This window comes from Oncorhynchus mykiss, chromosome 15 (assembly GCF_013265735.2).
Source record: "Oncorhynchus mykiss isolate Arlee chromosome 15, USDA_OmykA_1.1, whole genome shotgun sequence".
NCBI classification, from domain to species: Eukaryota; Metazoa; Chordata; class Actinopteri; order Salmoniformes; family Salmonidae; genus Oncorhynchus; species Oncorhynchus mykiss.
The window spans coordinates 21,757,936-21,781,430 of record NC_048579.1 but is presented as its reverse complement, the minus strand read 5'-3'; the positions used below and the strand labels follow the sequence as shown (position 1 = coordinate 21,781,430).

The 23,495-nt window shown below is 44.0% G+C and overlaps 1 protein-coding gene across 6 annotated transcripts in view; it reads right to left on the bottom strand.

Moving 5' to 3' along the window:
* slc12a7b (solute carrier family 12 member 7b) overlaps positions 1 to 23,495 on the bottom strand; it is a 64,497-nt gene that overhangs the window by 12,821 nt on the left and 28,181 nt on the right. For all 6 annotated transcript variants that reach the window (XM_021562705.2, XM_021562701.2, XM_021562706.2 and 3 more), the window contains exons 2-19: positions 19,234 to 19,328; positions 18,647 to 18,784; positions 12,580 to 12,726; positions 10,733 to 10,787; positions 10,366 to 10,496; positions 9,966 to 10,207; positions 9,583 to 9,794; positions 8,284 to 8,451; positions 7,813 to 7,911; positions 7,426 to 7,483; positions 6,756 to 6,930; positions 6,544 to 6,662; positions 6,136 to 6,234; positions 3,741 to 3,860; positions 3,522 to 3,626; positions 863 to 1,031; positions 380 to 575; positions 28 to 197 (exon numbers count right to left, since the gene is read on the bottom strand). In XM_021562705.2, the coding sequence (XP_021418380.1) occupies positions 28 to 197; positions 380 to 575; positions 863 to 1,031; positions 3,522 to 3,626; positions 3,741 to 3,860; positions 6,136 to 6,234; positions 6,544 to 6,662; positions 6,756 to 6,930; positions 7,426 to 7,483; positions 7,813 to 7,911; positions 8,284 to 8,451; positions 9,583 to 9,794; positions 9,966 to 10,207; positions 10,366 to 10,496; positions 10,733 to 10,787; positions 12,580 to 12,726; positions 18,647 to 18,784; positions 19,234 to 19,328 (2,498 nt within the window). The remainder of the gene's footprint in view (positions 1 to 27; positions 198 to 379; positions 576 to 862; positions 1,032 to 3,521; positions 3,627 to 3,740; positions 3,861 to 6,135; positions 6,235 to 6,543; positions 6,663 to 6,755; positions 6,931 to 7,425; positions 7,484 to 7,812; positions 7,912 to 8,283; positions 8,452 to 9,582; positions 9,795 to 9,965; positions 10,208 to 10,365; positions 10,497 to 10,732; positions 10,788 to 12,579; positions 12,727 to 18,646; positions 18,785 to 19,233; positions 19,329 to 23,495) is intronic.

Below are 23,495 nucleotides of genomic sequence, written 5' to 3'. Positions count from 1 at the left end.
GATTGTGAATGGCGTCACTATAGATACCTTGTGCTGGCGAAGGAGGAAGGGCAGTAGCATGAGCAGTCCTCCATCATGCACAACCCACCACACGTCTATGGTGCCCTGGCCCAGGCGGTCCGCGTTGGTGGGGAAGCTGTCCACGTTCTTGGCCACAAGCAAGGCTTGATGGGCCGCTGTGGTCTCACGCACAGTCTCTGTGGAGGGGACAGAGAGAAATGCTGTTAAATTAGCGAATGCACGCCATCTCAGTAATGGTATTGCATGGGGTTTAGTACCATGTGATAGGGGTTATGCTCACATGACAAGTAAACATCCTGAGCTAATGTTAAGACAGTTTTGGTGTGGTCTCAAATCCAAGTGGGTCACACTGACTCACCGATGAAGTTCTTCCAGGATACGGGGTCGTTGGACTGTTTCCAGGTGCCGGGCCAGGCCATGAGGACCGTGTTGTGTTTCATGCCCCCAAGGCCTGCTGTCTGGATGAGGTGGGAGAAACCATCACGCAGGTTGGACGACGCCACCACGTGGCAGAAGCCCTTGGTACGCTCCGTCGTCATCGACGACTTGATGTTCTGTTGGAGAAAGTCACGAAGAGTGAGAAAAGGTTTCCACTAGTTACCACAGCCAGACTGACTTGACACAATCGGAATGGACTCAACCTGGTAATTAATGTCTATGTTGGTCTACCAGTAGAAGGCAGGCAGTCTCTGCCAGTGGAATAACACTGGAAATGTCAACAGCCACTAAACCTCTCTGGTTGGTTCCCTAAACAGGTCTCTCTCAGACACATAGGACACATCTAACTTACGACTGTTGAGACTTATCCACGGTGTATGAGCTGAGCCCGTGACTACAGTACCTGCTCGGCCTTCTTGACCTCGGCCTCCTTGGTCATGTAAGTGCCCTCCAGCACGGAGCCCACGATAGTCAGGCCTTTGCCTGCTTTGAGCTGGGTGCAGAAGGAGAGCAGGCGTGGGTGTTTCACGGCGTGGTCAGAATCCAGGTTCAATAGCAGCAGCATTTGGGGCCTACGACCCGGGAAGACAGGTGCGGTGAACCATTAGACAAGTCATACTGTATTGTATTATACAAGGCTGACCAAGACCCATACTGGTCCAACACATTGCTTTGATGATGAGATGATAAAGGGCATTGAATTTCAGATTATTGTCTAGCTATCTGTATTAACACCTGGGAACATTGCAGTGACATTTGTACAGACATTTGAGTTCAAAATGAGATTGCCATAAGCCTGCACGGCTAAAGGTGAACTTTTAAACACATCTATTGATGGGATTCCTGATGGCTGCAGCTGATTGGATTAAGTAATGGGTCGTTCCATGTCATCTCAGCAAGCCATGACACCCAGCATCTCAGATTTTATGAAATCATTTATGTAGTTAGAAACAGATAAGATTAGCATTCCTGCAATATTATTTTGTTGAAATATAATTTGACCTAATTGATTGCACCCAAATTGGCCATTTTCATTTCTAGGATTCATATAATATTAAATAAATATAGTACCTAACATCCGATTTGGACCAAACTTTTTTCTAACGATGAGTAAGATATGAGGAATCCAACAAAACGGTCAAAAGCCACCCACGGACCCCCCACACCTCACGCCAATCCCACCCACGGACCCCCCACGCCAATCCTACCCAGTTTTCAGTATCATGTTTCTATGTCTGACAAGTAGAATGGAGCTGCAGCTTAGAGTATTGTTTCTTCATCCTGTGTAAAGTTTTCAGTGAATTTGGTGATTTTTCTTTCCCCTGTTCAGAGTAATTAGTCATTGAAGTTGTTAGGTTTATGTCCCATACTACATCCTGGTATTACCAGGTTCTGACCACTAGATGGTGCTGTTAGGTGATTCTCAACATTACATTACTTCACCAATCAGTGCTGTGGAGTGGGTAAGCGATTTCATCTGTATAGGAAAGTAATTAAGAGCAAATTGTATTTTGCCGTAACAGCATGGGTTAGTCATAATGAAAGACAAACACACACACACAGTGCTGCTAATCACAGTGTAGGGTGCAAGATGCAACTGAAAATTTGAGGGTGAGGTGAGAGAGGATGGAGGAAGATTGCCTTGAAGAGCTGGGTACCTTGTTATGACATGCATTATCTGAATTAGGCCCACGGAATTATACACGGAGGAGCGGCTTCTGTGGAGTAACTCTGAATATCGTTGAACTTCCGAGTTGGTTTAATGTTGGAACAGAGAAAACATTAGCTAGGTATGCTCCACATCAAAGAATGTTATTAACCGGTTCCCATGCTTTTAAAATACAGCACCATCTAGTGGTCAGAACCTGGTAATATCAGGATGCAGGATGGGACATACACCTAACAACTTCAATTACTAATTTCTCTGAACAGGGGAAAATAAACAAACATCACCAAATTCCCTGAGAATACATTACATAGAATGAAGAAACAATCCTCTGAGCCGCAGCTCCATACTACTTGTCAGACATGGAGGATTCCTAACGGCTCCAGTGTTGGTCCTGCTGTCGAAGGCTGGTGGCACATTGCCAGCTACTGTGTAAAGAGGCTTAGGGGCGCGTCGCGAGCCGAGCGTGGGCGATGTATGGGAGTAAGTACTTGGTAGCCTGCCATTCTCATCAGGCCAGATGGCACAGGGAGAAATATTGATTTTGACGCTGTAGATTAGGGCTTTCCCTGGAAATGGGACTGTGGGTGATGCCAGGTGAATGAGGGAGAGGACCAAAGACTGACCTCATTCTTTCCTGATGTAAATGCTCCACTTTTTGGACAGGCACAGTCCTGGGGCTGCTATGCTTAGGCTTACTGGTATCTTTTTTTACAGTGAGATTACATAGAAGGTTCAGCGATTCATCAAATAGTAACTCTTTCTCTGGATTACTCAGATGACAAATGGTACCAATTCACTATGTTCTCCAGCATAAAATTATACTGTTGAGAAAGCCCCAAAGTTGGTTATTGCTGGTTGTTTAGCCACAAAGTTGGTTATTGCTGGTTGTTCAGCCACAAAGTTGGTTATTGCTGGATGTTCAGCCACAAAGTTGGTTATTGCTGGATGTTCAGCCACAAAGTTGGTCATTGCTGGATGTTCAGCCCCAAAGTTGGTTATTGCTGGTTGTTCAGCCACAAAGTTGGTTATTGCTGGATGTTCAGCCACAAAGTTGGTTATTGCTGGATGTTCAGCCACAAAGTTGGTCATTGCTGGTTGTTCAGCCCCAAAGTTGGTCATTGCTGGTTGTTCAGCCACAAAGTTGGTTTTGCTGGTTGTTCAGCCACAAAGTTGGTTATTGCTGGTTGTTCAGCCACAAAGTTGGTTATTGCTGGTTGTTCAGCCACAAAGTTGGTTATTGCTGGTTGTTCAGCCACAAAGTTGGTTATTGCTGGTTGTTCAGAAATGCGGCATCAATGATGGCACAAACAAACGTATTTGCACATAAACCTAATCCCACGTACGCACGCACACACACACACACACACACACACACACACACACACACACACACCTCCAGTTCTTTGTGTGGGGCGGCGCCTCCTCCAGGCGAATTAGGGCGTAGCGGGCGGCATTGAGAGACAGACCATTTATACCATCACCCCACTCCTTCTCCGCCCTGAAGATTGAGAGAACAAGAAGAAGGAGGACTCAGAAACACAATCTAACATGCGTCCTGTTTGTGATAAGGGAACCAATGTACCGTGCTACTGTGGAATCCGGTAACTCTTACCCTCTGTATTCAATGTACTTGTAGATGCAGCCAGCGATCAGCATGGCCACCAGGGCATAGTACCAGGAGGAGATGAACATCAGGGAGAGACACAGACTGGCGCCCAGGAAAGACAGAGCCCTGTGGAGTACGAGAGACGGACGAGAGCATGGAGGTCACAGTCAGTCATATAGGAGTACATTTTGACAGCCCAAAAATGACAAGCTGATTCCTTAAGTAATCAAACCTATCCTATTAATTCAGATACTCTGCAGGGTACTCGGTTCAAAACAAGATAGCACATGTCAATCCATGCCGTCCCTAGGAAGGGTGCGTCACTTGAGTGGGTTGAGTCACTAACGTGATCTTCCTGTCCAGGTTGGCGCCCCCTCGGGTCCGTGCCATGGGGGAGATCTTCATGGGCTATAGTCAGCCTTGTCTCAGGGTAGTAAGTTGGTGGGTTGCGGATATCCCTCTAGTGGTGTGGGGGTTGTGCTTTGGTAAAGTGGGTGGGGTTATATCCTGCCTGGCTGGCCCTGTTCGGGGGTATCATTGGACGGGGCCATAGTGTCTCCCAACCCGTCCTGTCTCAGCCTCCAGTATCTATGCTACAATAGTTTATGTGTCGGGGGCTAGGGTCTGTTATATCTGGTCTAATTACCCGGTCTTATCCAGTGTCCTTTGTGAATTTAAGTATGCTCCGTCTAATTCCCTCTCTCTCCCTCTCCCTCCCCTTCCAGAGGACCTGAGCCCTAGGACCATGCCTCAGGACTACCTGGCCTGATGACTCCTTGCTGTCCCCAGTCCACCTGGTCGTGCTGCTGCTTCAGTTTCAACTGTTCTGCCTGCGGCTATGGAACCCTGACCTGTTCACTGGATGTGCTACCTTGTCCTGGATCTGCTGTTTTCGACTCTCTCTCTCCCTCTACCGCACCTGCTGTCTCGAACTCTGAATGCTCGGCTATGAAAAGCCAACTGACATTTACTCCTGAGGTGCTGACCTGCACCCTCTACAACCACTGTGATTATTATTATTTGACCCTGCTGGTCATCTATGAATGTTTGAACATCTAGGCCATGTACTGTTATAATCTCCACCTGGCACAGCCAGAAGAGGACTGGCCACCCCTCAGAGTCTGGTTCCTCTCTAGGTTTCTTCCTAGGTTCCTTACTTTCCCTTTCTAGGGAGTTGTTCCTAGCCACCGTGCTTCTAAATCTGCATTGCTTGCTGTTTGGGATTTTAGGCTGGGTTTCTGGACAGCACTTTGTGGCATCAGCTGATGTAAAAAGGGCTTTCTAAATAAAATTGATTGATTGGTTAATGTGCCCATAGAAATCGGAATGCACCATAGCACTGCAAACAACTGAGCTCGTTCCATGGAATAGCTCAGCAGCTCACAATTGGGCTTTACTGTGGTATATACTTACTGTTACTGTGAACCTTAATCCCAGACAGCAAATACCTTTCTCTGTTTTAGTACAGATCCATTTATCGCTGGACACGCCATACAGGTGTGTTTGTGTGTGCATTCACTATACAAGCTTACACGAGCTGAAGGGTGGACCTTGAATACTTGGCCAGTTTAGGGTAATGAGTTTTATGCTGTCGAGTAGGGGTGGAGGCAGTGGCAAGTCAAATTCAAGGACTTTCAAGAAGTTTTACAAGCAGTAATAATTATTTTAAAGGACCATCAATTCGTAATAGTTCATATTATGCAATTGCTTCTAGTCACCACCAGGTGCCAGTATATCACCACAAACTCATGAAAAAAAATGAACTTAGTATTTTTTTATTTGACCTTTATTTATCCAGGTAGGCTAGTAGAGAACAAGTTCTCATTTACAACTGCGACCTGGCCAAGTTCTTACAAGTTCTACTCAATAATATGCTGTTTCACTACTTATTTACTACATACACGAGTGGGAAGTCAGTACTGATGATTTTGTAATTTGAGTTGTGATGAGCAGAGTTCTTGGGACATGTTTTTATTAGGCATTCTACTTCTTAATAGCTACAAAAAAGCATCTTGCTTCCGACTGGCAGCTAGTGTCGCCGGTCAGGAGAAGGGCGGTGGGCTGTGTGAGGAAAACGGCACGTGAGTGACCAACAGAACGGCAGGAGCGCGGGTGCCCCATGAATGAGGCGAATTGCAAAGAAGTTTCAGCATCTCAGAGAGATGGAGAGGGAGTGAGTGAGAGTGAGCAAGAGAGAGAGAAAGAGAATGTGTTCTCGGGGGCGGGTCTGCCACTCAGCTCAATTACAACATTCTCAGGTAGAGTAAGGAGGTTTGCTGCTAGGCTAACAGAGACTGCTATAGTACTTGAGAAAGCAGGAGAAAACAGTGAAGCTAATTTGAGAGGGCATTCGAACAGCCAGCAGCACCATATAGAGAGAGAGAGAGGGGCTCCCGTTTACCAGTGGTAGAACTTGAAGCGGGGTCTCCAGTTAGGGGTGCGCAGCAGTGTCTGGAGGGCACAGGCCAGGTTGACAAACAGGTAGCACATCAAAAAGAACCTGAGAGTGAGAGAGAGATACACAATGAGGAAGTGGTAAGATTACACACGACTACCATTTGTCAGTAAACCTCCAGAGACCAGTTCTGCAACACTACTTTTAGGCTACAATAGATGGGAAAGCAAGTGTGAGAGGGAGGGATGGAAGGAAGAAGGGAAAGAAAGAGAAAGGTAGAGAGAGAGGGAGAGAGGTAGATGGGAATAAAAGTTGAGAAAGGGGTGGAGAAAGTCAGACAGACAAGTGGAGAGGGGTTTGAGACCAGGAGAGAAGAGGGAGGAGATGGAGATGATAGTAAATGGGGGTACTCACATGGAGAGGATGGGGGCGACAGCGTCCAGAGAGGCAATGAGGATGCCGATCTCACAGATCCCACCAGTCAACAGCAGGGCCCAGGTGGGCTCTCCATTAGCTTTGCCATGACCAAACACCTGGGACACAGGGAAATTCCAGAGAGTTAGTGTGTGTGTTCCTGTGTGTGTGTCTACAGTGTGTGTCTACAGTGTGTGTGTGTGTGTTCTGACCTGTAGGAATGGCACAATGCCGTCTCGTGCGATGGCCTGCAGCAGCCGGGGGGCTCCAGTGAGACTCTGCAGACCTGCTCCACAGCAGGAGAAGAACGAGCCAATCACAATCACCCAGGGGGAAGGCCAAGCAAGGATGCCAATCACCAGGTTCCCTTTGACCGAGTCCCCAAACCTAGGACAGACGGGCGCACACACACACACACACACACACACACACACACACACACACGTATTCATTAGAAAATTACTCAGACAATACGCACATACACACAGAGACATGCATACCCAAGCTGCTGAAAGTAGAAAAATACCTTGCCAGCTAGACAGAAACCCGTTGACCATTGTGTGCCCAGTGTAATTAACTTGAACTCTTAACCTAACAGTGCTATGTGCAACAAGGGGCTACTATGTGTCACAGACAAATAGCTTTTTTAAGGGGAAACTGTGATGTTTTCAAACCAATTTTTCAATGTCCCAAAAAACTATTTGGGCTTCTTATCGCTTAACGACACCTTAACCCATGGTCTGTTCCTACTTAAGAAAACAGGAGTTTTTAAGGTAACTACAATAATTCAAGCAAAGATTGAACGTCCAGATGAGGCTCAAGAAATAAACAAGACATTTGTGCTGCTTTCATACCAAGTGCGAAATGTGAAACAGCACTTACTTGTCTCTGAGCACCACTCCCTCGATGCAGGCGCCAAACAGTATGACAGAGGAAATGTCTGGGTGACGCAATTAAGGAAATTGGCCTCCAGAGGACCATAGGTGAAAAACCAGCCAGGGTCACATTCATTTGAGTACCACATGGATTAGAGTATAGCAGGGAGAGACTACCTGGACTTGTCCAACAAGGAATTCTCAATTGTGATTACCATTGCAAAATGTTTTGCTACGTTTTGCTATGGAGTGCCCAAATGAATACAACCTAGCTTTACAGTTTACATATAACAACACATTGACTTGTCATGTTTTATAATAATTTGGTAGGTGCTTAAATGTGTCCTATTAGACACGTGGATGGTTGGGCTGTTGTTGCTGTCATTAAAGATACAGATGAAGGTGGTGGTGGCGATGGCCATGATGGTTCCTATGGGGATGGACTTCTGGGCGTCCCTCAGATCACCAGACCTGTTGGATCCAGCCATGATTCCTGTGAAGAGGGGAAAGCAAGTATTATAACATTAAAGTAAGAAAGTAAGAGCTGTGTAAGAGCTGTGCTGCAGGTTGTACTTTGGTGGGTCTAGGTCGGGTTACTGTCTACCATCAACACGGCAACAACAGTTCATGTAAAAAAAAATGTTTTTTTAATATTTAAAAAAGTTATAAATAGCTTACTTATGCTTGCTTACTTACTACTTATTAATGAACGTTCTTCTAAAGTGTTAAGCGAATAACCAATTGAAACAAGTGAATGTGCCTTGGTCTTAATCCCTTTCCCAAAGAGCACCTTCCACCTACAAAAATCCACCATTGTGTACCCTAGCAACGCTTCCCTGACAAGTGGATATCCATGTGAACGTACCAGTGACGGAGGGGAAGTAGATCCCCACCAGCAGGGTGAAGAAGGTGGTGATGTCGTTGGCCACGTATGGCATGTAGATGTCCTGGGATGTGTCTGCAGCCGGCTCTGATGCCTGGTGCTTATTCTCTACCAGCATGCCGTTAGGACCGTAGTCCCCCCAGATGTTATCTATATGAGGGGGAGGAGGGGTGGTTAGGAGATAGGGAGAAAAGAGGTGGGAGAGGGAGTGGGATGGAGCAGAGGGAGATGGAGCGATGGGAGAGGGATGGGGGAGATGGAGGGGGGTGGAGGGTGGTTAAGAGAGAGAGAGGGAGGGAGAAGAGAAGGAAGGGGAAAAAGAGAGCGAGAAGAAGAGAGAAAGAAAGATCACTAGTCCCTATCCTCTGAAGGAAGAACACAGAGTTCATATGGAACTCATCAATCACCTGCCAGCACACGCCCAATTCCATAACTTCGGGAATTTGAGGACTTTGGAAGTGATGATGGGGGAGTGGACATCAATGTCAGAGATTTGGAATGTCCTGAACATCTTGGACGTTGTGGTAACCCAAAACTATGACTTCTGGCGGCTGTGGTAACCCTGCAGTTCAGCATAAATCTATGATGGATCTAGATGATACTGGGCTGACTGAACTGAAGACAGTCCCATCTGTCATATAAAAAAAGATCCTGTCAGTAAATAAGCCAGGGAACACTTCGACAAGACTTTCTTCAAGCATCACTCTGTTGGATCTCAGGAATGGATCACGCTTCCTGTACATCTTCCTAATCTAATTTTCACAAGCGCTTCAAAAGGGGCGGCAGGGTAGCCTAGTGGTTAGAGTGTTGGACTAGTAACTGAAAGGTTGAAAGGTTGCAAGTTCAAATCCCCAAGTTCAAATCCCCAAGGTTCAAATCTGTCGTTCTGCCCCTGAACAGGCAGTTAACCCACTGTTCCTAGGCCGTCATTGAAAATAAGAATTTGTTCTTAACTGACTTGCCTAGTTAAATAAAGGTTAAACATTTTTTACAAAAAAAGACAATATAGTGGGAGCACATACGGCATTATGCTTTACAAATAAACTAATGATCGTAATCAGGGTTTCCATTAGGATAGGGGTCGTAAGACAGAGGAAGCACATGCTTTACATTAAGGTATAGTTTATCGCACAATCAAAGTTTGTTGGATAATTTCATCCCAAATCAGTTTTGTAGACCTCATTACATGCATTAGGAGAAATCTGCCGTAACAAAATGCCAATTCATGAATAGAGCAGATAGCCACCGTCTAAAACAATCTTTGTAAAGGTAGCCCGTCACCTCTGATGACACCGCTCGTCAGGCCAGGGATGCCCTGGATCACAGTGACGTTGTTTAGGGTGAAGTACTCGTTGCAGGTGGCGTTGAGGTCTGGAGAGTCACAGAACAGGGACCACAGCTTGGTGGTGACCGTCACGTTGTCCACCTCCATCGTCTTCAAGCACTGGTCGAAGTTGTGGTTCTGCAGCGTGCGGTTCCCCAACAGGCAAATGCTGGGAGGAGGATATAGAACGAAACATTGAAATATTACATTTGACAAACAAAAAAAACAGAGACCTTAGACGTTCTGAGGAGACGTAGGATCCGAGGTAAGTGTAATGTGTGTGATCTCTTCTAGATGTTTCTGGTGGTATTTTTATACAAGGCTGTGAGTTTAGACTCACGGGAAGTCTGGTGGTTCGAAGGCGGTCTTGATGACTCCGGCGTAGATGGCCAGAATGGAGAGAATGACACAGGCCAGGAAGACCAAGGCCAGCTTGTTGACGTACTTGACACCCACGAACACCACCAGGGACATGAGGGTGAGGCAGCAGGTGCCATACACCCGCATGTTGTTGAGCAGTGCCTCAGCCTCATCCTCCTTCTTCTCTGCCTTGAAGATGGCCGCGCTAGGCACAATGTAGGTCTGGGAAGAGAAGGGAGATGGGGTGTCATCAGGGAAGTTCAGTTCAGTAAAGGTACAGCGTTTTTGCACGTTCAAAAACCAGCCTTATCTGGCAGTGTTGTTATCGGTTCAGAGCAGGTGGTCACAAAAATGATGGTATCTTTGCAAAGGATACTCACCAGTAGAATCTCTATAGTACCGAGGATGTACATGGAGCCAGCGAAAGTGGTCCCCAGGTAGAAGCAGAGCCCCACGGCCCCGCCGAACTCTGGCCCCAGGGACCTGGAGATCATGTAGTAGGAGCCTCCAGCTACAGACCAACAACGGGGGACAGAGTCAGTCACAACAACAGCCTTTGGGGAACTCACTTTAGGGTGTAGTGTAATGGTATATATTGTTCCCTCTGGTGCTGGAACCCAACTCACTAATCGATTTAATCTTGAAGTTGAAATTCAACGTAATGTCTTGAGGTGAAGGGAATTATAGGGCAGCTCAATTTTATTTTGAAAAAGTAGAAATGTACCATTATCCATGTTGGAAACCTACCTGGAACCACACCATTCGTAGCAATGGCACTCATTGATATGGCGGTCAGCATTGTCTGCAAAGAGAGCGAAATCTCTAAATATTAGATTAGGTTCAGCAGGAGCTGTATTTTTGAATCTAAACCTCATGGAATCTACAGAAAAATAATCAAAAGGGGAGCTTATCCTACATTTAGTGGCTAAATGTCTCAGCTATGGCTTATACAGCTTTGGGAACACAATCGTGGGCGGCTGGGTAATTGATATGAACCCCGTTTTCGTGAAATTGGTCTGTTTCGGGAGTGTTTAACGGGTTTCAAGGATATTTGTATCTAACTGGTTGGTGGTTACATAACACTCCTCCTGCCCTTGAGCTGACACGGGTGGCAATGATTGACCAAAATAAATCCCTGTCCCCTGCTTCCTGCTTTTCTTTCAGGCCATGTGCTGAACTGGAGAAAAGCCAATTAGCTGGCAATTTACCCCCTAAAAACAGCTTATCCATTTGAATGGAAGCAGCATTCAACAGAAGGCTACATTGGTGTCTGTTGTGTGGAATGAGTGAAATGGAAAGTGCTGTCCAGTGTATGTCTAGCCAGGTGGAAGTGAACAGGATGAATGTGTGTATCTTTGAAGACACAAACGACACTCAGAAAAAAAGGTGCCATCAACAACCTAAAAAGGGGTCTTCGGCTGTCCCCATAGAAGAACCCTTTGAAGAACCCTTTTTGGATCCAGATAGAACCATTTTGGTTTCAGGTAGAACCCTTTTGGTTTCAGGTAGAACCCTTTTGGGTTCCATGTAGAACCCTCACCTCTCCTGTAGGCTATTCTTTCAATTCTTTACTGACATACTTTGCATTTAGCCATGTAGAAAGTTAGAAACCATTTCTTCATTATTACTACCAGAGGACAGAATGCATTTATTCATGGTTGTGTGAACTTATCTTCCACATGTCCAAAACAATATTGGTTCACACCACTGCTAAACTGTATGCCAATCACAATTAAAGCCTACTATTACTTAGTAAAGCCTACTATTATTTAGTGATCATAGAGACAGCAACAGACTCGTGTCACACACACACACACACACACACTAAAGCTGCTCAATCCATTACAGTCATTGGGTAACACACTGGGAGTCGCGTGGCTTCTATTGTTCATAGCTCTTAAGCCGATGGGCGAGGAGGAGAGTACTTCCGTCCGATAGCGCAAAGACAGGAAGGGCTCAATCTTGAGCCTAGCCTTAAGCCTTTCTCTCTCCCGCCGCACCAAGGCTTTGAGAAACCATTGTCTGAGGGGGCTGGGTTAATAAATATAGCCAGGCCCCTGTGTGTCAGCGAGGCTTGTGGCGAGACAAGACAGAGAAGATTAGATATCAAGCTGCCAGGTGTCATCAGTAGCGGGAGCTCTACGTCGCTCTAAGTCGAGCTTCACAGCTAAATATAGGGGGATCAGTGACCAGGACTGACTAAATCACTCACTCCCTCTCAATCTTTCTCCCGCTCTCTTTCTCACACTAACACAACACCACCCCACTAATTCATAATGGGTTGGTAATTTTGCAGATTCTGATGGCATTGTCTGCACAGTTTATAATATACATACTGTTAGCATTCACATCAATGACCACAGCCTTCAAAGATGTTGTACAAAAGGGAGCTTTTGAAATAAATAGTATCACCAAAGATGATCTATTATATTGACAAGATGGTTGAGTTACCACTTGAACAATGGAAATACATGTCCTCAAAGATGGAAGGCAGGCGAGAGGAGGCAAGATCAGGTGGGTTCGATTCCCGGGGCCCCCATACATAAAATGTATGCACGCGTGACCAGGTTTGGATAAATAATTATATTACTTACACAGGAACAGGTCATAACCACAATGGCCAGGGACTCCATGATGCCAGCGGTGCCCACGATCCAGGTGAGGCGCAGGAACAGAATGACCCCCAGGATGTTCTGCAGACAGGGCAGGTACACCCCGATTAATGTGCCCAACGCAGGACTCTGAGAAGGGAGGGGGGGCAGGGTGACGACAGGTAAAGGAGATCAGTTTCACGATATCAAATCATATTCAACTACTGTAGCATTTAGAAATGGATTACATTTAAGATATTGCTTTTCATTATCCGACATGACAATTTGATATGGGGGTAAACATGCCCCATCATAGTGTACCACGCAACTATAATATTACTCAGACCCACTACTAGGACAAAAGGCCCAAGTGAAAAGCATCGGAAAATGCATTTTTCTTCAACCATTAAATATTATTGTCTGGTCTGGTGCCTTATATGACGCATTGCCTTGGCCAGGAGCTTAATAACACGTTTGTAAGATACATTGAATTAAATCCTTGTTTCCCGCAATTGAAATCAAACACCCCACCAATTATTGAATACATAAATAAATGCATTCAAGGTCAAAAATATACCTAGGAGTCATGGAGATACAGTACAAGCATTGTTGCTAGAGGAAAATGTCCCATTCTCAGAGTATAATAGCTTGACCTTATCACCTACTGGAAAACGTACAGCGAAGCAAACAGTTCTACCCTGCACCGTGATTAAACTTTCCAGAACTTTCATCACAGGTATCGCCCTCACAGATCCATTCCAGAAAAAGAGAAGTTTCGCAACAGCTCAAAAAAAAAGGAGGGGGTACCGCGATTGTTAAAATAAACGGAAAAGGACCTGAATGTAGAGTACCGTCTCCTATTTCTTCAAAGTTGTAGCTACTTTTTCGACCATCTCTCAATCTATAACTAAAGGAAAGTCCCACTATCCTGTTCTGAGAGTGGAGACCTGGCCAGGCCAGGGGTGTTATTCTCACTCCATCCTTGGCACTCTAGCACCAATCAGAAATGTCTATCCGCATCTGGTCTCCATGCAGAAAATGTGATGGGGCAATTGGCATGGGACAGAGGCTGTGGAATTGCAGCACCTCTTGGAAAACAGTGTGGCTATTTTCTTTAGATTTTTAGCAACAAACTGACTTGGAAGAACAACTTACTAAAAGGTTCCTCCAGGCTGAAACCGTGAGAGAAGGAGTATAAAGGGCTGGGTTGTGTCAGACCCGTGGAAGAGAATGAGGTTTGTTCATAAACATCCTTTTTTTACTTGTAAATTTATGCTACAGTGCATTCGGAAATGATTCAGACCCCTTGACTTTTTCCACATTTTGTTACATTACAGCCTTATTCTAAAACGTGTTAAATAACTGTTGTCCTCATCAATCTACTAACAATAGCCCATAATGACGAAGTGAACAGGTTTTAAATATGTTAGCAAATGTCTAAAAAAAATAACAGAATTATTTACATAAGTATTCAGACACTTTGCTATGAGACTCAAAATTGAGCTCAAGTGCATCCTGTTTCCATTGATCATCCTTGAGATGTTTCTACAACTTGATTGGAGTCCACCTGTGGTAAATTCAATTGACAGAACATGATTTGGAAAGGCACACACCTGTCTATATAAGGTCTCACAGTTGACAGTGCATGTCAAAGCAAAAACCAAGCCATGAGGTTGAAAGAATTGTCCGTAGAGCTCTGAGACACGACTGTGTCGAGGCACAGATCTAGGGAAGGGTACCAAAAAATGTCTGCAGCATTGAAGGTCCCCAAGAACATAGTGGCCTCCATCATTCTTAAATGGAAGAAGTTTGGAACCACCAAGACTCTTCCTAGAGCTGGCCGCCCGGCCAAACTGAGCAATTGGGGAGATGGGCCTTGGTCATGGAGGGGCCCAAGAACCCGAATGTCACTCTGACAGAGCTCCAGAGTTCCTCTGTGGAGGTGGGAAAACCTTCTAGAAGGACAACCATCTCTGCAGCACTCCACCAATCAGGCCTTTATGGTAGAGTGGCCAGACGGATGCCACTCCTCAGTAAAAAAGGCACGACAGCCCGCTTGGAGTTTGCCAAAAGGCACCTAAACGACTCTCAGAGAATGAGAAACAAGATTATCTGGTCTGAAGAAACCAAGATTGAACTCTTTGGACTGAATACCAAGCATCACGTCTGGATGAAACATGGCACCATCCCTACAGTGAAGCATGTTGGTGGCAGCATCATGCTGTGGGGATGTTTTTCAGCGGCAGGGACTGGGAGACTAGTCAGGATCGAGGGAAAGATGAACGGACAATGTACAGAGTGCTCTTTGATGAAAACCTGCTCCAGAATGCTGAGGATCTCAGACAGGGGCAAAGGTTCACCTTCCAACAGAACAATGACCCTAAGCAGGATAACGCAGGAGTGGCTTCGGGACAAGTTTCTGAATGTCTTTGAGTGGCCCAGCCAGAGCCCAAAATTGAACCCGATCAAACATCTCTGGAGAGACCTGAAAATAGCTGTGCAGCGACACTCCCCATCCAACCTGACAGAGCTTGAGAGGATCTGCAGAGAAGAATGGGAGAAATTCCCATGTGTTTTTTTTATACATTTGCAAAAAAATCTAAAAACCTGTTTTTGCTATGTCATTATGGGGTATTGTGTGTAGATTGATGGGGGAAAAAACTATTTCATCAATTTTAGAATAAGGCTGTAATGTAACAAAATGTGTAAAAAGTCAAGGGGTCTGAATACTTTCCGAATGCACTGTAAATACCCATTGATTCTTGAAGAAAATAACTTAGAAGCCTCATGAGCTTGAGTTCAACTGTCACACCATCAAAACCCCAAATAAAAGCATTTGTTTGCAAACAATGTAATTTTAAACAAAACACTGTGCAGCTCAAAAAATGGTTAAACCTATAATGTTTATATCATGGATGGTCAGTCCATGACTTTGAGAGTGGTTATATTTCTCCAGCCACATCCCTCAGCTGTTGATCAAGTCAGTGGCGGGGTGTCCGCTTTGTTATTGTTCAAACTGTAGATTGCCCCTTTAAAGGACAACACCAGATAACGCAACAGAACACCAGATGAATTCAGCCCATTAGAAAAAGAGATTGCATGAATGATTATCAACCATGCTTTTCACCCCATGGGACCACATGCCCCTTGGGTCTCCCGAGATGTGCAGCGGTCTAAGGCACTGCATCTCAGTGCGAGAGGCGTCATTAGAGACCCTGGTTCAATTCCAGGCTGTATCACAACAGGCCGTTATTGGGAGACCCATACGGCGGGGCACAATTGGCCCAGTGTCGTCCGGTTTAGAGTTTGGCCGGGGTAGGCGGTCATTGTAAATAAGTATTTATTCTGAACCGACTTGCCTAGTTAAATAAAGGTTCAAAAAGAACACACAAAAAAACAGGCCCCTTCAACGATCACACTGTTTCAGGAGGGGGTGTGCTGCAAAGCCTATTGCACAACACTCAGACCTAGGATGCGTCCGAAATGAAAGCTTATCTCATATAGCGCACTATTTGTGACCAGAGCTCTGGTTAAAATGAGTTGCACCACATAAAGAACTAGGGCTCCACTTCGGATTCTGACCTGCATTCAATTCTTGCTGTTTTGACCACATTTCCTGAAGAAAACAACGGTCTGTGAAAAATATGACAAGAATGTGTTTTTGATGTCGTTGTGGTGGCCAGAGTCGTTTGATTTCTTTATGGGAGGATGTGGGTGTGGTGGTGGCTTTCTTGGAGCATAACAAGTATTTACTTATTTAACATTTTACAGGATGACATCTCATGAGATGCATTTTCAAGCGTGTCAAAAAAAAAAAAAAAGCATACACACACACACACACACACACACACACACACACACACACACACACACACACACACACACACACACACACACACACACACACACACACAGAAGTGTACATACACTTAGGTTGGATTCATTAAAACTTGTTTTTCAACCACTCCACAAATTTCTTGTTAATTAACAAACTATAGTTTTGGCAAGTCGGCTAGGACATCTACTTTGTGCATGACAAGTAATTTTTCCAACAAAACAACTGCTACAAGAACTAATAAATACAACCGTAACAACTACCAATACAACTAATGAAAACAACTGCTACTAGTACAATTTAAAAAAAATAAGTACCTATAATACATAAAGTATTCACACCTCTTGACTTATTCCACATTTTGTGGTGTTACAGACTGAATTTTAAAATGATGTATCCCTGATCTACACACAATGCCCCATAATGTCAAAAGCGGAATACAAAATTAAAAGCTGAACTGTCTTGAGTCAATAAGTATTCAACCCCTTTTTTATGGCAAGTAAAGTAAAAATGTGCTTAACAAATCACATAATAAGTTGCATGAACTCATTCTATGTCAATAATAATGTTTAATATGATTTTTGAATGACTACCTCATATCTGTACCCCACACATACAATTATCTTTAAGGTCCCTCAGTCGTGAAGTGAATTTCAAACACAGATTCAACCACAAAGACCATGAGGATTTTCCAATGACTTGCAAAGAAGGGCACTTATTGGAAGATGGGTAAAACATTTTTTTTTTTAAAGACATTCAATCTCTCTTTGAGCATGGTGTAGTTATTAATTACACTTTGGATGGTGTATCAACAGACCCAGTTACTACAAAGATGCAGGCGTCCTTCCTAACTTGGTGGCCGGAGAGGAAGGAAACCGCTCAGGGATTTCACCATGAGGCCAATGGCGACTTTAAAACAGTAAGAGTTAAATGGCTGTGAAAGGCGAAAAATAATACATTTAAAAAACAGATTCTGAATAAAGCACTTGTACACGAGAGAGTGTGCTAAACAACTCTTTTGCACGGCTCTGCTGCGGTCATAGGTATGAGTCATGGGTATGAGGCGGAGCCGAGTACCATAGATCAGCACTGCCGTTGCAGAACCTTGAGTGTACAATTGGTTTTCTACAATGGTTTACCAATTAAATAAAAAAAACTTTAATTTTTAATAATTGTATTCATAGGTTACTATTTCATGCCTCAACAAAAATATAGGTCGTGCCCCTGTTCATTCATGTGCAAAAATGTCTAAAAACATGATTTCACTTTGTCATTATGGGGTATTGTGTATAGATGGGTGAGAAAAAAAATATTGAATCCATTTTGAATTCTATTAGTTAAAAACACAAACAGTTTGTTCTTAACAGGTGAAAACGGGCTTTCTTAAATCACTGTGTGATTGTCATGCCCTGATTTCTGAAGGTAAAGTATTCCAGTTGGGCCTTGTATCTGAAAGATCTTGCTCTAACATCACGATGTACCCTTGTAATTGCTGCTGTTGTCGAAAGGAGTAGTGTGAATCTTGTAAAGTTAGGTGTTCGTTAATATATACAGGGAAGTGTAAGTTGACACATTCAAAAATAAATTGGGTACCAATGCAGGTGTCTTCTGTTTGGGAGTGACAGACAATTCAGTCATCTATATTTTGTGCAATGATGTCTTATAATGGTATCCAATAATTCATCTGCAAAAGATAGTTATAAATGACATCTGATCCACAAAGTAAGGTCTTATTTGTGTTTTGATACATGAGGTCACCATAGTCTAGGATAGATAGAAGAAGTTGTGTTAGTAAGTATAAAGGCAACACTGATCAATCACAGTGTAGACAAACAAAGTGGGAATGTTTGCATGTCCTTCGTGCTGCACACGTGCTGCACAATGAATGTTTGCTCTGGTCAAAGACCCTGTTTTGCAATCATTCATTCAGCAGTTTTTAAAAGGTACAATAAATCAGCAGAAAATACGCACGATGGGATACACTAAATTGAAGATATTGTATAGAGTACCATCTACAGTACCAACAGTCCAAACAAAGCTATTTCCTCCACACTTCAGAACACCCACAAAGTTCCCACGTTGAGAGGATTACATTTGCTTTGTCATTATCACCAAACTCGGGCAGTAGGAGTCAGATGTGCACAGAAGTGGCTTGTGTCACTAAGTGGATCTCAGAATTTAGAAATATAATTTTAAAACGTTATTGTACACACAGTGTGGAGACAACAGGCTTACCTTGACTGGTTTCTTAGTCTTGGCTGGCCCCTCGTCGTCGTCTGCCTCCTCGTGCTCTTTGACCCCCTGGGTGAGGTTGGTGTAGTTAGCCAGCTTGTTGAGCAGAGAGGACACCATGGGGTTGCTGTCCATCTCTTCCTGTGAGCAAAAAGATACCATAACACAAAAAGTGTCATAACACCTCTTAGCATTCAAGCTCTCTGCATAAGGGTCGAGGAAATAACTTGAGAACTGCAATGATGGGAGAAATGGTCAAGAGGAATTTAGAAACTGTAGATAAATCAAAGGAGATTAGAAAATCTTTGCTGGATCAAATTATAGTAGAGAAGTAGAAATAGTCCATAATTCATGTTATTCATAGGATTCAATATAATGTATCACTAGCATAGAGAGGTTAGAGCAGCCAAACGGCATTAGACAGTGGATAGAAATAACAGAGAAAGCCCCTGCCGCACAGTTGTCGTCTCACTCCATTTAGCATTGAATCCCTGACCAACAGACCTAAGTCAAAGCTTAGGTCAAAGGTCAAATGAAATACTACAGATAACATTATATATAAATCAAGGCTGTTGGATGTTGACAGTTACCTCAAAGAGGGCCATGTTCTTCCCATCGTATAGATTTCCTTTGTCATTGTCTGTGTTGTTTATGAACGGACTGCTTTCCTTTGGCATGCCATCGCCTGTGGAAGCAGAAGAGACTTTTTGAAAAAACAAACCTCCATTAAAGTAATTGAAGTGGAAAAGATAATATTAAAATGACTATCGGCTGAGGTAGGTTAACTGGCTGTTAACCAGAGAGCAACCAGAGATCAACCAGAAAACGTATGGTAAAAGCTCAAACCAACCAGGGCCTGGTTTCCCAAAAGTTAAAAATCGCTAGAATCTTTATAGGAGCATTTGTAAATCTCAAAGCTGTTTCCCAAAACCATCGTTATTAACGTTGCACTTGAAAGCGACTCGTGATCTACCCCTGCCTCAGACCACTCGTAGAACAGCTAAGTGCACCGTTAGATAACCTTTACCCTCCCGTGTCACTTTATACACAGAAGATCTCCACTAAAACATTGAATCATATGGTTTATCCGTTTCTCTGTGACCACAGATAACTTCAGAAGAAAGTTGACTTAGAAATACAAAGTTGCCAATATGTTTTCAATTGATACAAACAAGCGACGTACAGTTTAAAAATTATTCAAATGAAAACCGAGCTGACTGCATTAAAAGATAAACAGTAGGCTATAGGCCTATTTGAATCATATATAAATACATTTCATGTGTAATCAATTGAGTTGTATTTTCAGCCGCAGGTGATACCATCGCTCGAGGAGCTGATCCGTCATCAGTACTGTGAAATAAATCTAATGTTAAGATAGCATTCTCTATTCAAGTCTGATTCAAAAGCAGCGTTCCCTTTCTTTCGATCCCATCTGTATCGGCATGTTCAAACGACGCACTTAGCGAACATTCTCTCTGCGTGGTGTTTTGGGAAACGTATGTTAAATCTTTGGCCACAGTAGGATAGAGCCCATTGTTAAAAACACTCGTACGCCTAAATTCCATCATTATCGGGAAACGGACCCAGTATGTTTGGAAGACAAGAAAATGAATCCAACTTTCACTTCACTGAGTTTCAGCTCAGCCCCATAGATTTTCTTTACTGGGACATTGGGGGGCCATGATGGTGATCGATGTCTGGTGGTAATGGGTCATTGATCCAGCTAGTACAGCTTGTAATGGGAGTTCTGGATGAATCACAAACACACACATATCCTCCTCATGGTTGAGATGGTTCAAAAACATGTAGTACGAGTATGTAATTATAGTTTGCTAGAAGCAACAAATATTAATTGAATACATTGGGTCAGAGGCTAAAAACAGAGTTGGCTAAAAAAAAATCTAAAATGATGACTGCTACAGAGGGCAGTGACAAGTGGATATTATTCTTATTTAGCCACTCATTTCCAATGGGTTCTGTTTTAGCATTAGCGTCAGTCTGGCTAGCCCATACCATCAACAGAGGAAAAACTACAGACCCAGACAGAGCGTGAAGACTAAACAAACAATGGGAATGAGTTATTTTGGTCTGTGTTACAAAAGCAGGCCTAACAGCCGACTTGTTACAACTATCAAAAGAAAATGAGAGATAATTGTAGCAAATTACGCAATCTTATGATTCTGTTTTGCTAAATAAAGTTCCCTCAAAAAGGGTTGATAAGATGTTTTAGGGCCTACTAAATTGCATTAAGCAATCACTACACTATTTATTTGGCAATGTAAGGCTCTACATTGTTCACCTTGCAACACTAAAATAGTCATCTTAAACATACAGGCATAATTCATCCCATATATTTTATCTAATACTACTTTAGCTAATGCTAGTTTTCAGAGGCTAATAGTATGACATTTCCTCTTGTGAGGAATTGTATATCAACACACAGCAGACTGGAATGTCAGAGTTGGCTGCTTCCATGTGTCTGGCCACAGCTTACGCTGCCATTCCGCCCACCTGAGGCCTAACAGCGTGTGGGGACAGAACATTCTGGCACCAAACTGTGAGCCGAGCCGGCCCTTTACCCAGCATTCTGCAGAGCATCGCGCAGAGCAAGTGTTTAGAGTAAGCAGAATTGCAGACCGCCTCTAAATGGGGGTTGAGATACCGTAGGTCTACGTATGGCGCTACCGAGACACCATTTGCGAGCGTCTCACGTTTCAGCACACTCAATAGCCAGTGTCTCCTTTCCGCACCCATTTATGTGAGTATGTGAGTCAACCAAATTCATTCATTCAGACCTGGTGAAGTGTGACCTGTGTGCTTTCATCAGTAACTTTTGCTGCTTGATCCAGCTGCTGGGAATAAGAAGCTTGCAGCCTAAGCCCTGTGGTAATTGTAAAGAAAGTCAGAATGTCATTGTGTGATAGGGGCCTTTAAAGCGGACTAGACGGCAGAGATATTATGGCATTTGATCGTGTGTGTGGGGAAGGATAACATAAATATAGGGAATGTGAGTGAATATGTGGCGGCGTCCGAGGCAAGAGGAAGCGATTCCATGTCACACTCTTGCACTGACAGACAGTACGATCTACAGACTTTAATGACGCTAAATCCCAATGTCATCAAATCCCCTTTGAACCGAGGGTTAATTCCTGTGTGCTGTGTCTAATATTAGTGTGGTACTTTTCTACTTGCACCATGCCACGTGTGTAAGAGAACCACAGTGTAAGGATGTCAACGGAGGAGTGATCCAGCAGAATCCTGGAAGTCAGGATTGCTTTTCAATGGGGGATTATAGCAACTATTTATGGCTCCAATAGCAGGTGGTTCTATGACCTGTGGAAAGTGAAAGTAAAAATGGCATACATTAACATTTGAGTAATTTAGCAGACGATCTTATCCAGATTGACTTACAGTAGTGAGTGCATTTCAAACTAATTCATACTTGTTCCCCAGTGGGAATTGAACCCTCAACCCTGGTGTTGCAAGAGCCAATCTCTACCAACTGAGCGACACGGGATCATAATGCTCAGAGACAAGTCAACATTTGTTATTCATGTTCTGGTGTCATAAGCCCGTCCATATTAAAGAACACCTTCAAAAAGGTTCAGGTGAAGTTCATAAATCTAATCAACATAAAACACCTAACGCATTGTACCGATCCTCAGTTTCCCAGAGCTATAAATGTAGATTTTAAAATTGGGTTGTTCGAGCTCCTGAATGCTGATTGGCTGACAGCCGTAGTATATCAGACGTGTATGACAAAACATTTATTTTTACTGCTCTAATTACGTTGATAACCAGTTTATGATAGCAATAAGGCTCCACTGGGGTTTGTGGTATATGGCCAATATTCCATGGCTAAGGGCTGTATCCAGGCACTCCGGGTTGCGTCGTGCACAAGAACAGTCCTTAGCCGTGGTATATTGGCCATATACCACACTCCCTCAAGCTTTATTGCTTAAGCGATCAATCCCAAAGACTCTGCAGAAAACCTGTATCATGTCCAATCATGAGACATCCCAGCAGACATCACAGCAGGTGATAAGATACAAAGTCCCACAGTGAGCATTAAAACATCCTCACCATGCCAAAGGAATTGACACTGATCCCTGACACTCACAGGATAGATCCATGTGCCAACTAGCCTGTGCCCAGTCCCCAACAACCGGATGTTCCGGTTTTCATGGGAACGGAAAGAGAGCCTGTGACGCAACTTCCACTTTTGGACGGTAACAAGGTGACACTCCATCCTAACTCCTCCTTTAAATTGACTGGATTGGTAGGACAGCAACACTTTTTTTATCTTCTTCTTCCTGTCAAGACTAATATATAGGAATCTAAAAGTTTGAGCATGTGTGTGTGTGTGGGGGGTGGGTGAGTGTTGAAGGAGGGAGTGGGGAGGGACGTCGAGGGAGCAGTTGGAAAAGTCCCAGGAGACACGGTCCAGTTTCATATGGGCTAGCCTACTAAGGCCAAACTGCTGACCTAGTTTATGGACATGTGGGCACATCATCGCTGGCGTCGTACGTGCCTATTCATCCCTTCTCAAGATAGGCAGCTACCAAAGGACTGGTCTACCTCTTCAAATCAGAGAACTAACTAACTAACGAGAGAGAGAGAAAGAGAGAAAGAGATACACACAGAGGTCTAAAAGGGTGCGGTTCGGGAAAGAGTATACCGTGTCCATTGATGGGGCAGGCGGTTGTTATTCTCCACAGCGATGTTGCGTGTCTCCCCATGTTGCGTAACTTCGGCTGGCTGCTCTAGAAGAATACCTGAATCCTCGTCATTCCTCTCTAAATCCGTGCACAACAAATGCTCACACACCATGTCCGGACCCAGTTCAGCTCAC